Source organism: Melospiza georgiana, chromosome 3, assembly GCF_028018845.1.
Source record: "Melospiza georgiana isolate bMelGeo1 chromosome 3, bMelGeo1.pri, whole genome shotgun sequence".
Classification (NCBI taxonomy): Eukaryota; Metazoa; Chordata; class Aves; order Passeriformes; family Passerellidae; genus Melospiza; species Melospiza georgiana.
This window is the reverse complement of record NC_080432.1, coordinates 16,015,712-16,033,763: the sequence shown is the minus strand read 5'-3', so window position 1 is coordinate 16,033,763 and position 18,052 is coordinate 16,015,712. Positions and strand designations below refer to the sequence as shown.

At 49.0% G+C, this 18,052-nt stretch overlaps 2 protein-coding genes across 2 annotated transcripts in view; both read left to right on the top strand.

Moving 5' to 3' along the window:
* Window positions 1-13,623, top strand: part of KIZ (kizuna centrosomal protein) — a 28,807-nt gene extending 15,184 nt beyond the window's left edge. The window contains exons 9-13 of the mRNA XM_058020840.1: window positions 82-217; window positions 937-1,075; window positions 5,153-5,252; window positions 11,807-11,850; window positions 13,386-13,623. Coding sequence (XP_057876823.1) covers window positions 82-217; window positions 937-1,075; window positions 5,153-5,252; window positions 11,807-11,850; window positions 13,386-13,489 — 523 coding nt within the window. The 3' untranslated portion in view covers window positions 13,490-13,623. The remainder of the gene's footprint in view (window positions 1-81; window positions 218-936; window positions 1,076-5,152; window positions 5,253-11,806; window positions 11,851-13,385) is intronic.
* Window positions 13,624-17,550: 3,927 nt separating this feature from the next.
* The window catches only part of XRN2 (5'-3' exoribonuclease 2), a 32,479-nt gene continuing 31,977 nt past the window's right edge, over window positions 17,551-18,052 (top strand). Inside the window, exon 1 of the mRNA XM_058021121.1 lies at window positions 17,551-17,675. Within this exon, the coding sequence (XP_057877104.1) occupies window positions 17,601-17,675 (75 nt within the window). The 5' untranslated portion in view covers window positions 17,551-17,600. The remainder of the gene's footprint in view (window positions 17,676-18,052) is intronic.

Sequence of the window (18,052 nt, the reverse complement as noted above, 5' to 3'; positions counted from 1 at the left end):
AATTAAGGACCAGATGGGTGGTGGCTTTTCCCAGCACGTGTGGGTGGGGTGTCTCACTGAGGGTGCTGGTTTGTTCCTCAGGGACACGGAGGCGCTGAGGACTCTCCTGAGCCACCATGGCTTGTTCCTGAAGCAGCACCAGGTTCAGCTCCCAGAGCAGGTGGCAGAGATGTTTGAGCAGCTGCTGGCTCCAGGAGAGGAGGAGCAGGAGCGCCAGGTGGGCACTGACGCCTTGGGTAAGTCAGGGGCACTGGAGGCTCTGCACCGCTGTGGCTGTGCCCTGGCACAGTGTGGCAGTCAGGGCAAGGGCAAGGGGCAGTCTGTGGTTAAGCAGCCCTGGGGTCTCAGGGAAATATCTCCAATGCTTCATCCCACAGGAAAAGGGACTTTAAAGGTTCCTACCCTTTATGCCAGTCAGGCATTGGAACAAGCTCACCCCTTTGCTCTGGTGCAAACCAACATGAGGCTTCTGTCTTCGTCTTTCTCTGTGAATTTTTATAATGAATGATGTATTTTGACTTTTTTTAAAGTAGAGTGAGGTTTGGTGCTGAACACACAGAGCATTTTATAAATGGTAGCTCACTCATGGTTTTTCTAAGTTAATGCAAAAGTTTACAGCTAATTATTTAAATAAATCAATAGAAATGGTATTCCATAGGCTGTGAGTGCCTCGGCCCCTTACTGTGATGTTAATTGATTTACTAATCAGTGAGAGAGTTAGGGCAGAACATAGAGTAAATATTACAGACTCAAGTCCATATTTCTGTCCCAAAAGCAGCCCCAGAGGAACACCCTAGATGTCAGGTAGTGGAACATCTAACAGAAACACCCTGAAAGCAGATTACCCTGGGAGCGTAGATTAGCCTGAATGCTTGTTGGAAAACGCTCGAGGGGGAGGATAATGGAGCTGTGGCTGTTTCTGTTTTGAATGCTCAGACTGTGCTGAGAGAGGCCCTTCCAGGAGAGTGTGGGGATGAGCCACCTGTGCAGAGTGATGAATCCTCTCTTGGCCTGCCATCAATCCCGACCAACGGCGGGGAAGGAAAGCAGGGGGAACTGGCACGGCGAGAACCAGGTAAGGGTGTTCCAGCTCTGGCTGCCACTGCAGCTTCCTGCTCTGGACATAGGGGGGAGTTCTGTCCAAACCCCCAGGGACTGGGACACAGCCACTGGTAGATCAATGTACATTTGTGATGGATTTGGGGGATTTTACTCAATATCTTGGTATCCTTTGTGATTCTGACTTTCCAAACTAAGTGATGCCTGTGGTGGTGGGTTTTTCTGCAAGAGAGAAAAGGCCAGGCCCTGTGGTCGCTGTAAAATGGATGAGTGAGTTTTGTGTGCATGTTTGCAAGGCATCTCCCATTTAGGAACTGGGGGATATATTTGCTGCCTCTTATGACAAAGCCAGACCACAGAAGGAATTGCCAAAATGAAAGGGTTCATGCAGGGCCATATCCCAGCTCTGGACATGCTGGTGTTGGGGAGAGCCCAGTTCGTTCCTTCACACAAGGAGGGAATACATTATTCCAGTGATGGCAGCTCGCTTGCTCTGCTCCTGGAGCACCCCTTCCATCAGAGTCTGGCAGCAGCAGGCAATTAGGCTGCTGTGCTCTTTGCACAGCAAATGCAAACAGGCTGCTCCAGGCTCTGAAATCCACGCCACTCTTATGTGCAGAGGCGACCAGACTTTGATTTAAGCTAATTTCCTGCAGTGGGTCTGGCACACGCCACTGCCACCAGGCATTGCTGCAAGTTGTTTGTTTCCCAAATCCACAGGGTCTTCAATTCCTCAGGACATTTGGTTGGCTTGTCCTTCTGTGAGGAAGCTACAGAGAGGCAGGGTAGCAAGTTCCCAGTGGGCGCTGCTTTTATGAGCGGTAATGGATAGTTTAGATCAATAAACAAGAGATAACAAAAGTGGGAAATTAAAGGGAGTAGGGCTTAAAAGCAAACAAACCGGTCTGATGGCTGCCGCTTTGAAATGGTTTCATTACGGTGTGTTCACATCCACAAGTCACAGGCTGGAGTGAAGATGAGAGCAGGCAAGGAAGTGTGGTGGGAAAGATTCCCATTACAGGTGGAAGGGGTGGCTGCATATTAACCTCAGGCCCAGCATTCGCCTGGGTTGTACAATCCCACCCCGGCGGCTCCGTGCCGCAGGCGACTTCAGAGGGAGCAAACCCAGCTGCTCGCCCTGAGCACAGATTAAATGTCACATCACAGGGCCCACGTCGGCAGAAACAAAGGTGGGGAGCACGGTGCCTCTTTAATTCCTTGTAATCATGTTCCACGTTTGCACCGTGTGAATATCCACTCTGCAAGCCTGTCAGGGCCCGCCGTCCGTGTTACAGGGGTCAGTGTCTGTGGTGGAGATCCAGTAATTATATGGCAACTCCAGAGAGTGCTGGTTTGATTCTTTCCATGAGTAATTGACTGGGGATCATTAGAATAGCATGGGGCAGATCTTTGCCAGGCAGGAGCCGTGCCTGTGCCAGCCAGGAGCCTCCTCCTCTCTGCCTCCTGTACCAAAGCTGCCTGATAACAGTGGCTCCCTCCAGCCAGTGCCATCATTGAGACTTCCTGACCTCTCCTGGCTCCCTCACAGAGCAGACGTGCAGCTCCTAATGCTTGCTGTGTGTAAAAATGCCAAGAAGCTCCTCAGCCAAACCCAGTAACCCAGTTCCAGCCCGTCCCTTGTGAGGGAGCTGTCTCTGCTGTTCCTGTGTCTCCGGGAGTGAGGCTTCTCACACCTCACTTGAAAGCCAAGCTGCTCCTTTCAGACATGATTCATCTTCAGCCCGTGATCTTCTGCGGGCTTCTGATTCCCCTCCCCTCCTCTCCCTGCCAGGCAGCTGCTCATTCCCTTTTATCATCACCATTTGCTGTGGCCCGGGGGCTCTGGAGTCATTATGGGCCTAAAATAGAAGCCACATCTCTTGTGTGTTGGCTTTTGGGCGCAAACAACTTGTTTTGAGGGGTTTAGATGAACTGATATTTGACAGCCATCCATACAGGATTGTTTTGCTGTATGACTTTCTCTGAACTTAAGGGATACAAATTTGGGTTGATTTTTTTTTTTTTTTATTTCGGTATTTGCTGCATTTTTTAAGTGTTTGAAACACCAAAAGCCTTTTGGGGCTTTGGGGTTTGATAGACTTCACTGTGAAAGCTGTGTGGACACACTTCCAAGCAGCGTTTAGGGCAGCTCTGTGGGAACACTTCTGGAGTTTTGGTTCATTTTTCTTTTATTCTGTTACATAAATTGAGAACCAAAATGTTAATTTATGTGAATATCTGTAAATATTCCAGGAATATTTGTGTTGGTTCTTTAATGCCCTGTCCAGAACTCATGGGTGGCCACCTGTGGACAATGGGCTTTAAAGGGATTGTACCTGGTCCACAGCTGGCCCAGGGAGGAGCTGGCTGATAACAGCAGGCTCCTGTGATACCAGGTTATGTGAGAATACAAGGGGAGAGCAGAATACAGGGCTCATTCTCAGCTCCTCCACGGATGCTTTGTTTTTTTATGGGGAAGACTCAAAAGAAATTGTTCAGCTCTTCTGCTGTTCCTGAGGTAGGTGAATAATGCGAGATTAAGAAGGATAAAACCCATTATTTCTTGTTTTGCTGGATGACTGTTTAAGAGTCTCATTTATGAGTAGGAAATTGCTGATTTTATTGAAGGGGCAGGTTTTTTAAATCTTTAACAAAACCAGATTCTCTCTCTTCCCTTCACTTGTCTTTGATTTGAGCAGGCGTTAAGGCTGTAGAGGATTTGAATAAAATTGGTGTCACTGCTCCACTCCTTGGGCTCTGCTTTAAACAGCTGGAACAGCACCCCCAGCTGCTCTCCAGGCCTAAAATCTCCTGTAGGAATAAGGAGGAAAAGCCCTATTGCAAAGAAAAAATCAGCCCTTCTTTATGTATTATATGGGAACATGGAGGGGCACAAGCTGGATTCTGCCTTCCTTTTCAAGCCACCTTTAATGAGCCAACAATTGGGTGACCACTTTTCCCACACCCACGTGTCCTTCCTGGTGAGGTCCTCCTTTGAGGATTCTGAGGTGCTGCTTGGAGTGCACCAATTAAGGCATTTAATAAGTCTCACTCAACCTTTTGCTCTGTTTGATATCATTTGATACGTTTGGGATAAAGGAAGCTCCTTGGGCCAGCGCCAGGTTGGACATTGCACTTAGGTCAGTGTGGATGATGCCATCCAGCAGCTCATGTTGGACACTTAAGTTCCTCAAGGACCTCTGAGTCTTTGTGAAATTGTGAATTCTGGGTGGAAGTCCTTCATCCATCTCTAAGCAGAGGCAGCAGCAGCTTGAGCGCTGGTTTTGGGGGAGAGGCAATGCCATGAGCTGTGATACATCATGGGAAAGGGGGGATAATTATTTTTTTTTTAAAACCACTTTATCTTTTTTCCCCTCTCATTCTTGATTTCTCTCTCCTCCTGGGCAGACTCTGGCACCTCTTTTCTGGAAGTGCCTGAGACCAAGCAGGACTTTTGCTGCTGCAATCCAAGTGCAGAAGGGACTGGGAATGTGCACAGCCAGTTAGGAAGTGGAGAATCCAATGTGGACAGAAATACTGAATTATCCTGGGTAGGGACATTGGTGAGAGCAGGGCTTGGCTGTAGTTTCAGTGCTGTAGATAAAAACATATATAGAAAATATATGTATGCAAAGCAGCCTTTTAAAGTGGGATTTGTGCTTGAGCATCGTGTGCTTTGGAAACGAATACAAAGATGAGCAATTGTCTGACTCCAGTGAATGAATCCATTTGCCTCTTCTTTTTTTTTTTTTTTTTCTCCTAAATCAATCTTTACAGAATGGAAATGAGATCCACAGAGCAGGGGAAAAGGGAAGAAAGGAAAGTGGGGATAACAGGTTTTGAAATAGTTGTGTGTTTGGCTGTTTAAGTGACAAAAATCTCAAGATATGTGTTTAATTTGATTTTTATAAGATTTATTTATTTTTGTCTAATTGAAGAGAATGGTTGAAAACACAGAGGTATCAAATAGCATTGACAGAACTGTAACATTCCAAAACAATCTACATTTAAGGGGAAGGAGAACAAAAATAACCTTTCTGCTTAATGTGAATGGAAACTTGGAAGGTTCATAGTCCCTGTTTTTCCTGCACAGGTGGGGATCACAGCCACGACAGTCCTGAAGGAAGTGACAGTTTGGGAACACATTTGGAAAGCAGCTTCTTGTCGGATGGAAGCGCTCCTCCCTTCTCCAGGTAAGGCTCTAACACTGGAAATGGTTCCATGAGGGAAAAACCCCGACAGAAAAGGGCTGAAGCTCCCCTGATTTATTTTTGTACTTGGACCAGGGTTAAGGTTGGTGTTTCTGTAATCAAACACTGCAGGTTTGGAACACCTCAGGATATGAGCTTCTCCTTGCTTTAATCTTCTTGCTGCACAGATTTTTAGGCTGCTGTGGGTGAGGCCAGTTCTGATTCTGCAATTGCTATTAAAATCGTAAGAGTTTCTATAATTCAAGCACATTAAATATGAGCTGTAACTGAGCATTGATGACTGGCGTTCCTGCTTTTGTGTGGGATTAATTCTTACCATCTTAGGTTCAATTGATTTCTCTTTTCGTATTTTCTGGCACTTTGAGAATGACAAGCCAATGATTTATCCTGCCTTGTGCTATGAAATGCAAAGGTGTTCCTGTAGATGAGTTTTTGAAATGTTATATTTTAGCCCTTCCCTGAAACCTGGGCTAGCAGGAAGAGCAGGATAAGGGCTTGAGAACTTACTTACAGGATCGCTGCGACTGAGTAAAATGTGTAATTTAAAATTAACTATTTTTTATTTAAAATAAAAACTCTTCAAACTAAACCCCATTGCTGCTACACTGCCGGCCAATCGTGCCTGCAGCCACTTCTGCCTCAGTTAGATGCTGTAGATTTTTTTTACCTTTTTTTTTCTTTTTCTCCAGTTTTGATTTGTAATAGATTTCAAATAATTCCCTCTGGTCTATAATTCCAGGCCTCTCAGTGCTCAGCAGCAGCAGCACACTTTGTGCAGGGACACACGATGATGCTGCTTTACAAAGCCATGGCAATAAAGCTGTAAGTCAGTGTTAGAGTTAGTTTCTGTAAATGTTTCTGTTAGTTTCTCCCAGCCACAGCAGGGTTTGGGAGCAGCCCTGGGTGCCCAGAGTGCGGCACAGGGAGGAGGAAGAGGCAGAGCTGTTTGCTGTGCCGTGCCGTGCCGCAGTTCTGCGGCATTGCAGCTCTGCTCCCGGCAGCCACTCCTCGGGCTTTATTGCTTTCACAAGTGGTCTCAAACCCACTACTTGAGAATAAACATCCCTGCGAGCTCGGCCGTGGCACTTTATAAATTCTCCTTTGCCGCGTTTTGTCACTGAGCTGATGAGTGACCTCGGCGCGGACCCCGCCGGACCGGAATAAAAACCGTGGCTCCTCTGATGTCCCCCAGACAATAATTATCATGTGCCAGTTAAGCCCAAACTACAGCTGAGGGATTTTACTTTAAAGCGGAGGCTCGGGCGCAAAAATGCATTTATAGCTCTTTGTCTGGCACCTCATTATGTGTGGGCCTGATTCATTAAGTAATTGGTTTGCAGTTGTTTACATGAGTATTAAGGCTTTCTATTCAGCAGCCTTTGAGATACACATTGTGCAAATGTTGCATGTTATGAATGCGGAATGAGGGGCCGGGGCCCGGCCCTATTGGCTAAACACTGCGCGCTGTTGAAAAGCAAGAGAAAGAGATTGGGTGCTGTTTTGCATAGCAATGACTTTCTTAATAAGCTTTACAGATTGATACACACAAGCTATAAAAGATGCAAAGAGATACTCTTAGCACATTTATCCATGCTCGTTTCACTATTATGGGCCTGGAGAAGGGAAGAATTGAGGGCTTTCATACTCGGGTTTTCAGTGCATGTCTTCAGTGCATGAGACTTAATAGAATCCGATGTTTATTGTATTATAAATCATGGGGAAGTAGGCAGATCTGCAACAGTTTATTATTAAAGATTCTTTCAATGTAAATCTTTTTCTGCCATTGTATTTCCTACAGCAAAATCATTTTGTGGTTGAGTGGGGATGAAAGGCATAATGTACGACGGAGTGAGTCTTAATAGGAAGCTGCTCTCCGAGTAAAGACCACTTGTTCCCTTTTGTTCAGCGGTGCATGCCAGAGCTTCCTCTTCTCCCACAAATGCCGCCTGCTCTACCTCCAGCAAGAAAACCGCTTTTCCCTGGCTCCTTTACTTTCCCGGGGGAATATTTCTACGCACGGAGATGCACCTCTGGGTGGGGTGTCAGGGTGCTGCAGCAGGCGAGAGGGCGTTAAGTGGCGTGGTCCTGGGGGGAGAAGGTATCAGAAGTCAGGGCTGAGGATGCCGGCGAGTGCAGGCGGGTGGGCAGCTATGTGTGTGGCATTCCGGGGGGCTGTAGCGATGGATGCAGCCAGTGGAGGTCACTCGCTTTCTGGGAATTCCCCATTTCGGATGCAGGCGTTTTATTTTTCTTTGACTTGTTTGCGCTGTCTCGTTTCCAAATAATCTGGAGATTAAAGGTGCGTTATCAGCTGAGAACCAAAGCCCGCTTTGGATTTGTCAGGACACCAACACGGCATAAAGTCTTTTAAACTTTAATTAATCTGCTGGAAGGACTCTGGGGGGGGTCTCTGAAGGCCGGTATTCAGCCCTGTTGCCCAACACAGCTGTAGTGACATGCAAATAGAAGTTGGCAGAGTCGGATTCATCTCTTAATCGTTCCTGGGCTCGTTGCCTTTGGCCATCGGGGGGCACTCGGGCTCTGTGCATCCCCCCTTCCCCCTTCCCGAGCCAGTCCTGACACTGAAAACTGCTGTGCTCTGAGGAGACATCCCAGAGCTTTGGGGTGGCAGCAACTCAGGATATGCACAAATGCCTTTCCCTTGGAAATCCAGGAGAAGTGCCATTGTGTCGGTCTGGATTTGTGGGAGGTGCACCCAGGAACAAGGCAGGATCTGCTGGTTTTATCCCCCCAGTTGTCCAATGGCTTCTGTAAGAAGCTGACTGAAAATTCCAGCAGGATTCTCTGCTGTTCCAGCTGTTTGTGTGAGCTTTGTTTCCTCTGCCTGCACCCCCAGCTGTTGCAGAAGCAGTGCCCTGCCAGGTGTGTGGGGAGAGGCACCAACATCTGCCAGCTGAGCACAGAGGGAACAGTGGATTTTTTGGCACTGCCCCTGCTCTCCTGCAGAGCTTCCTTGCAGCGTTGTGATGCATCTTTGTGTCAGTGGGGGTTTTTTTCTCCAGCGTGGTGAATCCAAACAGAGACTGGTCTTAGATGCAGCTCGACAGAAATCTTTGTATCCTAAAATAAGGGTTGTCCTACTCACAGTGAAATTACTGAAATTCAGTGTTACTACTCCAGCTCTGGCATGATGAATGGACTTTTGAGTTTATACTGCCTATGTGACACTGTGCAGAATGTGTACTGTAGGTACTTGGTTTCCCAGGGTGGGAAAATTCCTCTCTTGGCATTTAGCATTTCCCAAATTTTTGGGTGTCTTTTTCGTTTGACACTAAAACATAGAAGTTCAACAGGTGCTTTAGCAAGAAGACCTCAGGCCACAGTAAATGTTTTCTGCTGTTTTCCAGCAAGCTCCCTTGATCACCTTGGCTCTTGTTGTCCTGGAATTTTCCTTGATGCCTCAGGTTTTAGCTTGTATATTTTTCTGATTCTGTACTGCTTTAGTGTGTAGATCTGAGCTTCATATTAAGGGATAGCAAGCTCTCTTCATAGAGTAGGGAGACAAAACAATTCCCTCTCTAGCTGGGGACCAAGGACAAACAATCCAAATCTCAGCCCCGAGAACACAAACAACAGCGGAATGAAGAGAGAAAAACAAGAAGGATGAGACTTCCTAACCTAAAGCTGTAATTGGACAATTAATTCCAATATGCAAATGGACCAGAACTTATAAAAGTGAGGGACCTTGTGACCAGTCATCCATTTTTGTGACCATTTTGGTTCATCTTGGGTGTAGCCCTGGCTGGGCTCTTGTACTGCCCAAGGTGCATCCATTGAGGATATCCTTTTCATAAATCCCTACTTTTTTCTTTAACTCCATCTAGCCTTTGTTCTAGGTCAGCTTTCACAAGGCATCATCCTCTTAATATTAATTTTCATTATAGAGGAAAAAATATTTTCTTGGAGCTTTTTCATTCCTTACTGTTGCAGCATCTTCAGTACACAAAAAGCCTGTTTCATCAGAGAAATGGAGAGATTAAAAGGCTCTTTGAAGTGAAACTGGTTTGGGTTTTCTCTTTGTCAGAGCCTGGGTTCAGTTTGGAATTATTTTAGGGAAGAAGCAAATGTGTAAATGGATATCGGAGGGTCACGGCGGGGATTAGTGGAGGCGCTGGAACCGGCCTGGCTCCATTTACAGCCCGAAACCGTCTCGGCGGAGGTCTGTGCCCATTGTGTGCTGCGGCTGCGGGTGAGCGCTGCTGCTGCGCCACGCCAAGGTGCTGCTGCACCTCCCCAGCCGCACACACCTCACCCCAGGGTTTATCCCCTGCTGCACTCCCCAGGTTTGGGCTGCTTTTGGAGCTGCTGTTCCCCCTCTGGCCTTTCTGATGTCCTCACTCCGTTTTCTGTATCTGTGTGCTGACAGCTCTCGTGCCGAGCCTTTGCTGCCACCCTGTCCCCATCTCCTTTCTCTGGGGATGGCTGGGCTTGGCTTTTTGGGGAGTGAACCCCATTCCGCACCTGGTGGGTAAGCCCTGGAAGATGAACCCCAGGCAGCAGATGGTGGTCGGTAGAACACAAACATCTCTCTCCCTGCTCTCCTGCCAGCTTTGATCTTTCTCTTTGTGGGAAGCTCTGGTGGCAGTGAGGTCTCCAGATGTTTCTACAGCCGTGGTGGTCCTTTCTCCATGGATCCCTCAGCTGGATCTGGAAGAGCAAGGCCTGGAGATGTGGGCAGTCCTTCCTGGTGATCCTCAGCACTGGACCCAAAGCACTCACCCGCTGGTGTTTGTTGTGGGACAGCAACCACTGAGAGAAGTGGGACAGAACTGAGGAAAACTCAGTTGTCAAATGGCTTTTGTGAGAAGCTAACTGAAAATCCCAGGAACTCCATGCTCCCATTCCAGCAGCAGGCTGGGATGTGGCCAAGGGGAAGCGATGGCTGCTGCCCCCTGATCTTCTCCTCTGCTACTTGAAATGGTTCCTGTGCCAGCATCCATAGGAGAAGCCTCGCCAGCTACAGCTCAGCAACAAGTGGTTTCCTGCTTCATACCCCAGGGAAAACAGTGCAGCCTCTTGAGCAGATTTTCATAGGCTGGGATGCATGGAGCACCTCCTGGGAAGTGCTGAGGACCAGGAGATCTGGCAAAGGGAGCAGGAGCTCAGGGTGTTCAGCAGGATCAGCCCAGAGGCTCTGGCTTCAAATCCTTTCTGGGTATCCTGTTGAGTGAAGGCCTTTGAAGGAGAAGTGAGAGTACAAGGCAGCGTGGAGTTTTGTTTGGAATAAAAGGGAAAGCCAGTGGGCTGGTGCACTAAAGGAATGTTGGAGAAACATTTGAAGCCCAACAGTTTAAGGTTTTTCACTGAATAAGGTCATTATGAGTTACATCACTGTTAGTACTCTGCTAGAGCTGTCACTCGGTACTGGCACTTCTGCCTTGGTTTGGTGCCTTGGTGGAACCTGGGCTGTGTTTAATATTCTGGGAATTTCTGCCCACAAAGCAGGAGCCTTTGGAGAGGAAATGAGATTTAAACAGTGGGAGCTTTCTGTGAGTTAAAAGGAAGAGTGGCTGCACCACTGGTAGCTGCAGTGTGTGAAACTTCACATGTGCCTTTCCAGCTGCAATCCCAAATTCTGACTGAATACTGAGGGTAACACTAGCAAGGAATCATTTTTGCTTTGTTTTGTCTCCTTCACAAGTGCCTCCAAAATAGTGGAATATTTGTAGCTCCTCACTTTAAACACTACTGTATTGGCTGCCACATTTTTAAATGAAACACAGCAAATCACAGACATTTCAGAGTCCTGTTGTGACTGAGGCCACAGCTTCAAACTGCACCTTGACATTGACTTATATTTCACTGCTTGGCCCAGTGATGTCCCAAATATCTGCTATTTGATCTTCCTTATTAAAATCAGCTGAAGCTTTATTTTTGGAGCTTCTTGCAGGACTGCTGGTGTAACAGTTAATTCTCCCCCAGTTTGCCCCCGTGTGATTATTCCCCAGCCCCAGCACAATGCACACGCTGCGCACAAAAGATCAAAATGATTCCAGCTTGTTTGAGAGATTCAAAAGGGCCTGTGATGCTCCAGACACAAGAGCAGCCATTTAGCAGAGCAGGCTTGGGCTGCACACACATCAAGGTAGATCAAAGGCAGTGGAGATTGCACATTGCCATGGGGCTGGGGGACAGCAGCAGGACCTGGAGGAAGTGCAGGGAGCAGCACTGGGGGGATTTGGTTTTGTTTGGATTTTGTCTTTCTGTACTTTGTGTGTTCTGGAAGGTGGCAGCAGCTTGGCAGGGCCCTGCTCCTCTGTACCTTAACTCAGTGCTGGTGTAAATCAGTGCTGTTACTAGGGAATGACTCCAGGAACTGCTGGACCAGTGTCACTCCTGCACGTGAATTTCTCCACCTTTTAGGTGAAGAAGTCCGTGATTAAATAGCTATTTGAAAAAAAAATTAGTTACAGAAGTTACTAGGCTGTTGTTTTTTCAAACCATTTCACAGTATTTTTTAAAAAGTCACTTTTTTTATTGGAGACATTGTGCTGATTGTTTGAAATGTTTTACAGGACTGAATTACGGAAGGAAACAGTACCTGCCATAAAATCCAAAGGTAAGAGACAAATGTTACACTACTGAAAATTAGTGCTTTCTAGTTAAATTTGTACCATAGAAGCCCTCCCAGAACAACATTATGATCTGTATAAGGTAAAGGGGAAGCATGGAATTTCCCTGTCTCCTGTGGGAGCCAGCAGGGAGCTGAGGAGGACAGATCCAGGGCAGAGAGGAGGTGTTTGTGGCGGGGTGATGTGGAACGGGTTGGGATCTTGGCAGGGTTTAATCAAACGCCAGTTAACAGCATGTGGAGGGAACTGGAGAAGGAGAAACCAGGGCATTCCTTGGTCTTCCCTGTGACCTGGGACGTGGGTGGGTGCAGCTGGAAGGTTTTATGTGGCCAGGCTGCTTTTATTCTGAATTGGTGTCTGGACCCTGTGTGTTTTTGCTGCCCACACATTCCAGTTCCCCCTTTACCCCCTGCAAGGCCCTCCAGAGCGTGCAGCCGCCTCTGAGGGAGCCTCCTGCCAGTGGGGCAGTGCTGGGGGCCAGGATCTCTCTGCCTGGAGCCCTGCTCTGGGTGCTGGCAGTCCGTAATGGCCTGTTTTAGAAGTGTGGCATTGAACAGGGGTACAGATGCCATCAAGGACAGCTGCTTTGGTGGCACTTGAAAGGCTCTGGCGTGCCTGGCCCCTTTCCTCTCTTGGAGCTGTTCAGCGTGGCAGCCAACACAGGGCTGGCTCTGATGTTCCTGCAGCCCAGGGGGTCGGGGATGGAGGATGAAAGATGCAGATGCTGCATTTATAGATAAGGTGTTCATGGAGCTGGTGCCATCAGAGGCACCAAAGTGCCTCAAACACGAGCTGCAGTGTCTGTGTGAGTGTGACAGCCTTCCCCCTCCTGCTGTCCCTGGCTGAGCCCTGGGCCTCATCCCCGCTGCCTTTGGACAGCCAGCAGCCTCTGGATTAGGTTGGAACAGAGAGCACGGCTCTGTCAGCCACTGTGGCCCTGACTTCACATGCCACACTTCCTGCTCTGTCCTATCCATGGGTCAGAAGAATTCACATCTCCAGAAATCTCTCAGGCACTCTGAACTGCCGTGGGATTCTGCTGCTGTCAGTGAAACGGTTTGCTGATTCCCAGAGCCTAAGGTTAAAGCCATGTTCTCCATGAGATCAGGCCTGCCTGGATCTGCTCTGATCTCCAAGTGGTGATTTTTCATTTGTGATGTCATTGCCATTTTTGTGCCAACTCTGATGTCATGGCCCGCTGGTGACTTCATCGCAGGGTCAAGTAGTGGGGAGAAAAGGGAAGAGAGTAGACAAAGCTGCAATTCAGGCAGCAGCTGGTCAAGTAAATTGCTTGGAGTGGAAATGTTCTGCCCAGCTACCTTGTGGCACAATGGAGTGGGAGCGCTGAATGAGGCCGCTGTCCAGCACAGCCGCTGCACTGCCGGACACTGCGCCAGACACGCGCACCTGGGGCTGGGCTCCCAACTCCCAGCCCTTGGTCAGCCTCGTGCTAATGGCTGTGACAAGTGGCAGGGCCACAGAAAAGGTTTTACACCTCTGCTTTCCTTCTTCTCACCCACAGCGTTCTGGGGTGAATCTGATGACAGCAGCTCCGAGCTCGAGGCTGCGCTGCGCCCACAGACCCACGGCACGGATTCAGATGACTTTGATGAATTCTATGACTGAGATTCTCCCACTGGCTTTGGGGAAGAAACAATCTGTGTTTTCCTTTACACAGTGAGTGTGCCACAGGCTGAAGCACTGCCTGTCACTTAATTGGCAAAGAAAACTTAAATACCAAATAAACATAATGGGTCCTATATATTGTCTGTGTACTCTCTCTGGCCTGCAGTGCTTTCCTGCTGTCACAGGAACCCTGCCCCATGACAGTCCCCTCCCAAGGCTTGTGGCATCCCAATATTGGGACTCCCGCACTAAACAGGGTTTGGGAAGAAGCAGCCAAGCATTGTGGGTATGCAGACAGGCGCTGCTGTGGTGGGCTGGCATGTTTGATCTTTATCTTCTTCTGCAGCAGATCAAGAAGAAAAAATGCATAAAATGTCCATTTGTAATTCAGCACATTTTGGAACAGAGCAGCATTTACATGTGGCAAGCCCCAGTGCTTTCCTGATTTTCCCTGCTTTGTGAAATCTGTGCTGGCGTTGCTGTGTGGACATCACAGTAATTGGATGACTCCAGGAGCTTCATGCATTTTTAATTTTCTTCTTTTCATTCCTTTTATCTAAAATTAAGTTCATTAAACATTAGATTTTCTTTGGGAGAGAGAAACCAGGGGACATGTTAAAGCTGTTCATAAATGATGACGAGTTCAAAAGCAGAAAGCAGCACCCCAATTAAGCTGTGCTGTGCTGAAGCCCCACATCTCCCAACATGGGCACCAATCTCTGCACCCCATCCCTCAAAACCCAGCTAGAAATGGGAAAACATTCCGTTTAATAAGAGGAACTTGTAGGCTGAGAGCTGAACAGCACAAAGTGACTTGGAACTGAGCAGGAGCCTTTGGCACAGCTGGCTGCTGTGGGTTTCAGTCTGCCATCAGTGAAGCTGCAGCCTGGAATGTTCTGGGAACTGGGAAATCTGCTGCAGCAAGGATGGAGCTGGGTGAGTCTGTGACCAGGGCTGACATCCTGGGAGACTGCTGGGCTCGACTAAAGGACTGCAGCAACTGACAGAATGAGAGGACACAGTCTTGAGCTGCGCCAAGGGAAAGATAGGTTGGATATTAGGAAGAAGTTTTTTTACAGAAAGAGTGATAAAGTACTAGAATCATCTGCCTGGGGAGGTGGTGGAGTCACCATCCATGGATCTGTTTGGAAGAAGACTGAATGTGGCACTTAGTGCCATGGTTGAGGTGTTAGGGCATGGGTTGGACTCTGATCTCGAAGGTTCTTTCCAACCTAGTGATTCTGTGACTAAAGCCAGACTATACTGAGAGCTTTAATGTCCTTTTTACCACACCAGCTCCCTGTGTCCTGTGGGACTGCTGCCTTCTGCCTGTGCTGTGAGGTGGGTATCTTGCTCAAGGCCTGAGAGGAGCGTGGAGAGGAGGAGCAGCCCCACTTGAAAAATCCAGCAGCCTGCACTGCCAAGGAACATTGCCTCAGCAGCGCAGTGTCTTCGAGCTCTGAGCTCCTCCTGAGTGGCTCTGGGCTGCTGGTATCAGCCCACTTTGCTGCCTGACACCAGTCTGTGGGGCTCTCCACCACCACAGTCCGGCTCAGCCCTGACAGCGGCCCGTGACAGGTGACAGATGGCTGCAGAGCCACATGCAGGCAATCTCTGCCTCTTGGTGTGGGAGCGATAGCCGGGCTCTTCCGCAGCGTTATTCATGATACACTTATTGTGCACAGACTCATTAGATGCAAAACATCCTGCCAGTCAACTTCCCTGTGCTCCTTCACAGCTGTCACCCCGGCAGCCCGGCCCTGGTGGCAGGTGACGCTGACAGACAGGGGCACTGGAATCAACACACCCCCAGCAGATTCCCATCGGCACACCACTCATCCCAGGAAAGTGCCCGAGCAGGAAAACCTTCCCTGCTCCTGCCCAGGGTGCGCCGCTCTGTGCTGGGCTCCTGGATGTGCAGGTGGCAGGTGAGACCTGGGCTCACCACCCAGTGCAGCTCCTCGCGCTCAGACCAACTTTTCAAGGAATTGTCTGCTGCAGTATTAATTTTTCCAGCATTTGTTTACCCAAGCAATTATAAGATAAGATGATTGCCTTTCATTTGTGTCCGCCAGCCTTCTATTTTCTTCGTCATTATCAGAAAAACAACTGATTGCCCATCAATACAAACAAAATGTTCATGCTAAGTTGCCGTGATCCCTACAAAATTCTGGGAGGAGAAACACTGGAAGGAACACAATAGGAAGCTTCAATCATGGAACATTTTGTAAGGAACAGATAAAGGACAATCTTCAGCTGATACCACAGGTGTGGTGCCACTACAAAGTTGCAGGGGAAATTTATTCAAGTCACAGATTTTACTGAGAGGAACGACAACAGAAAACGGCTTAACAACAGCCAAGTGAGGATAAGAATAATGAGAGACACAATATCGGGTTAATTTATTCTACAGCGAATTAGCCAGGTACCAAGGTTCCCCTCTGCTCCCCAAATCGGCGGCGTTGACTCAGCAAGCACTGCTGAGGTTTTGTTATTTTTGTTAATGGCTCCCGGGCCGCTGTTCCCTGTCCTCGGCCCTGTGGCTGCCCTGCTAACGGAGCTGATGTGTGGCAACGGGACACGGCGGAGCAAAACCCGCCTCGTGCTAATCCCGTTTAATTCCCGGCCGTTTAATTCCATTTTGGTGCCGTCAAATGGGCACAAATTAACAGTGTTTGCTTATGCCATGGGCAGAGCAAGGGGACGGCGGCTCTTTTGCCTTGTGTTGGTCTCAGGAATCACATGGAGACATTTCTCAGCAAGGGAAATATCCCTTCAGAGGGCACAGAGCAGCCGTGCCCTGAATCGCTCCTGTTGTTCGCATACGCAGGATGAGTCAAAATTGTCCGAAGTCAGGATGTTCTTTAATGTAAGATCTTTGTATATTTTCATGCAGAGACCTCATTAGTGCATCCTTTCCTCAAGGACATGCTGGAACCACCAAGCCTTAAGGATGTAGTAAATCCAGATGTTGGCGCCTATGTGTGTATTCCTAACTTGGCAAAGCACTCAAATTCCGTGTATCCTATAGCTGAACTGTGTTTGTTGTAACACTGAAACTCACACCTACAGCTCAAAAAGAGGTGCAGACCTTTCCCCTGAGCAGGTGGAAGAGTTGGCTGGGGTTACCTAAATCATGTGGAAATTACTGATGGATCCCCTCCAAAAGAGGGGCTGTGCTGGGGAAGTTGCCAGCTCTGGATTTCTGAATATAAGTAACAGTGGTTGTTCTGGATTTAGGAAATATGTTGAGCATGCAGCTCATGCAGCGCTGAAATAAATCATCGATTTCTCTCTTAATTATTGACTTGTTGGGCAACACTGCTGTGTGTGTGCAGCCTAAAGCACCCCACTGTCACCCTGAATTTTAAAGATTTTCTAAGCCTTCTGATGTTTACATTTTTATAACAAACTTTCTCACACAGTTTCTGTAGATAACTTATTGTTTTGCATTCTTTTATGGAGGAGGAAAATTTTGATGAACTGTTGGTTTGTCCAGTGTCATTGGAGAGGTGGCGCTTTCACCCTCTAATCCACTGTCACTTTAGATATAAATATTGGAGTAAAAAAATAAACTTCCCTTTTTTCACCTTGAGAACAGCAGTGTGTGCAGGTTGTGTTGTTACGCGTCCTATAGTGACACCCTACAGCAGCACCCCATCCTTGTTTTTGAACAAGGTGCTAAGGGAAGGTGAGTTTTCTATTAAACTGTTCGTTTATGGCGGTTTTTGAGAAGTTATCACACTGCGTGTCTTGGCTGAGCGTGAGGGCAGCACTGGGGCTGTCTCAGGAGTTCGGCTTCGCTTTTCCTCCTGGACATCACTTTTGTGCCCTCTGGCTTTGTTTTCCCCTCTGAGCGTCCCTTTCGTGCCCAGGAGCTGCCCAGACACGTTTTACGGGGCGCTGTCCCCTCACGCTCCCGGCCTCCCCTCAGGCCGCCATTGCGCCGCCCTCAGCCCGCACCCAAGATGGCGGCACCGCCTCCTCGCGCACGCGCGCCCCGGCCCCGCCTCCCTCCCTCCGTTCCCGGCGTGCCCCGCGCCGCCCCCCGACCCCGGAAGTGCCGCCGGCGCCGCGGGTCCCGCTCGGCGCTGCCCGTGCCGCTCCCGCCATGGGAGTGCCGGCCTTCTTCCGCTGGCTCAGCCGCAAGTACCCCTCCATCATCGTCAACTGCGTCGAGGAGAAGGTGAGCCGGCCGCCCGGCACCGCGCGGGCCCGCCGGTGGCCGCCCCGGGGCTCTGCGGAGCGGGGCCGGTGGGGCCGCACCGCGGGTGCTGAGCCCCCGGTGCGGAGTCCCCTCTGTGCCTCCGTGGGCTGCTCCGGGGCATTTCCAGGCGGATCGGAGGATTTGGGCTTTGTTTGGGTTTGGTTCGGGTGTTGTTTATGATTGGGGGATGTTTGGGGTTTTTTTTTTTTTGGGGGGGGGGGGGGGGGTTGGAGTTTTTCCCGGGTTTTTGATCCCGGTGGAAGCGGCCGCTCTATGGGGGGAGTTATCCCCGTGCCCCGGTCAGTGCCGGGGGAGCGGGTGAGCGATCCCGGGGGGAATGGGCACGTGGGGGAAGC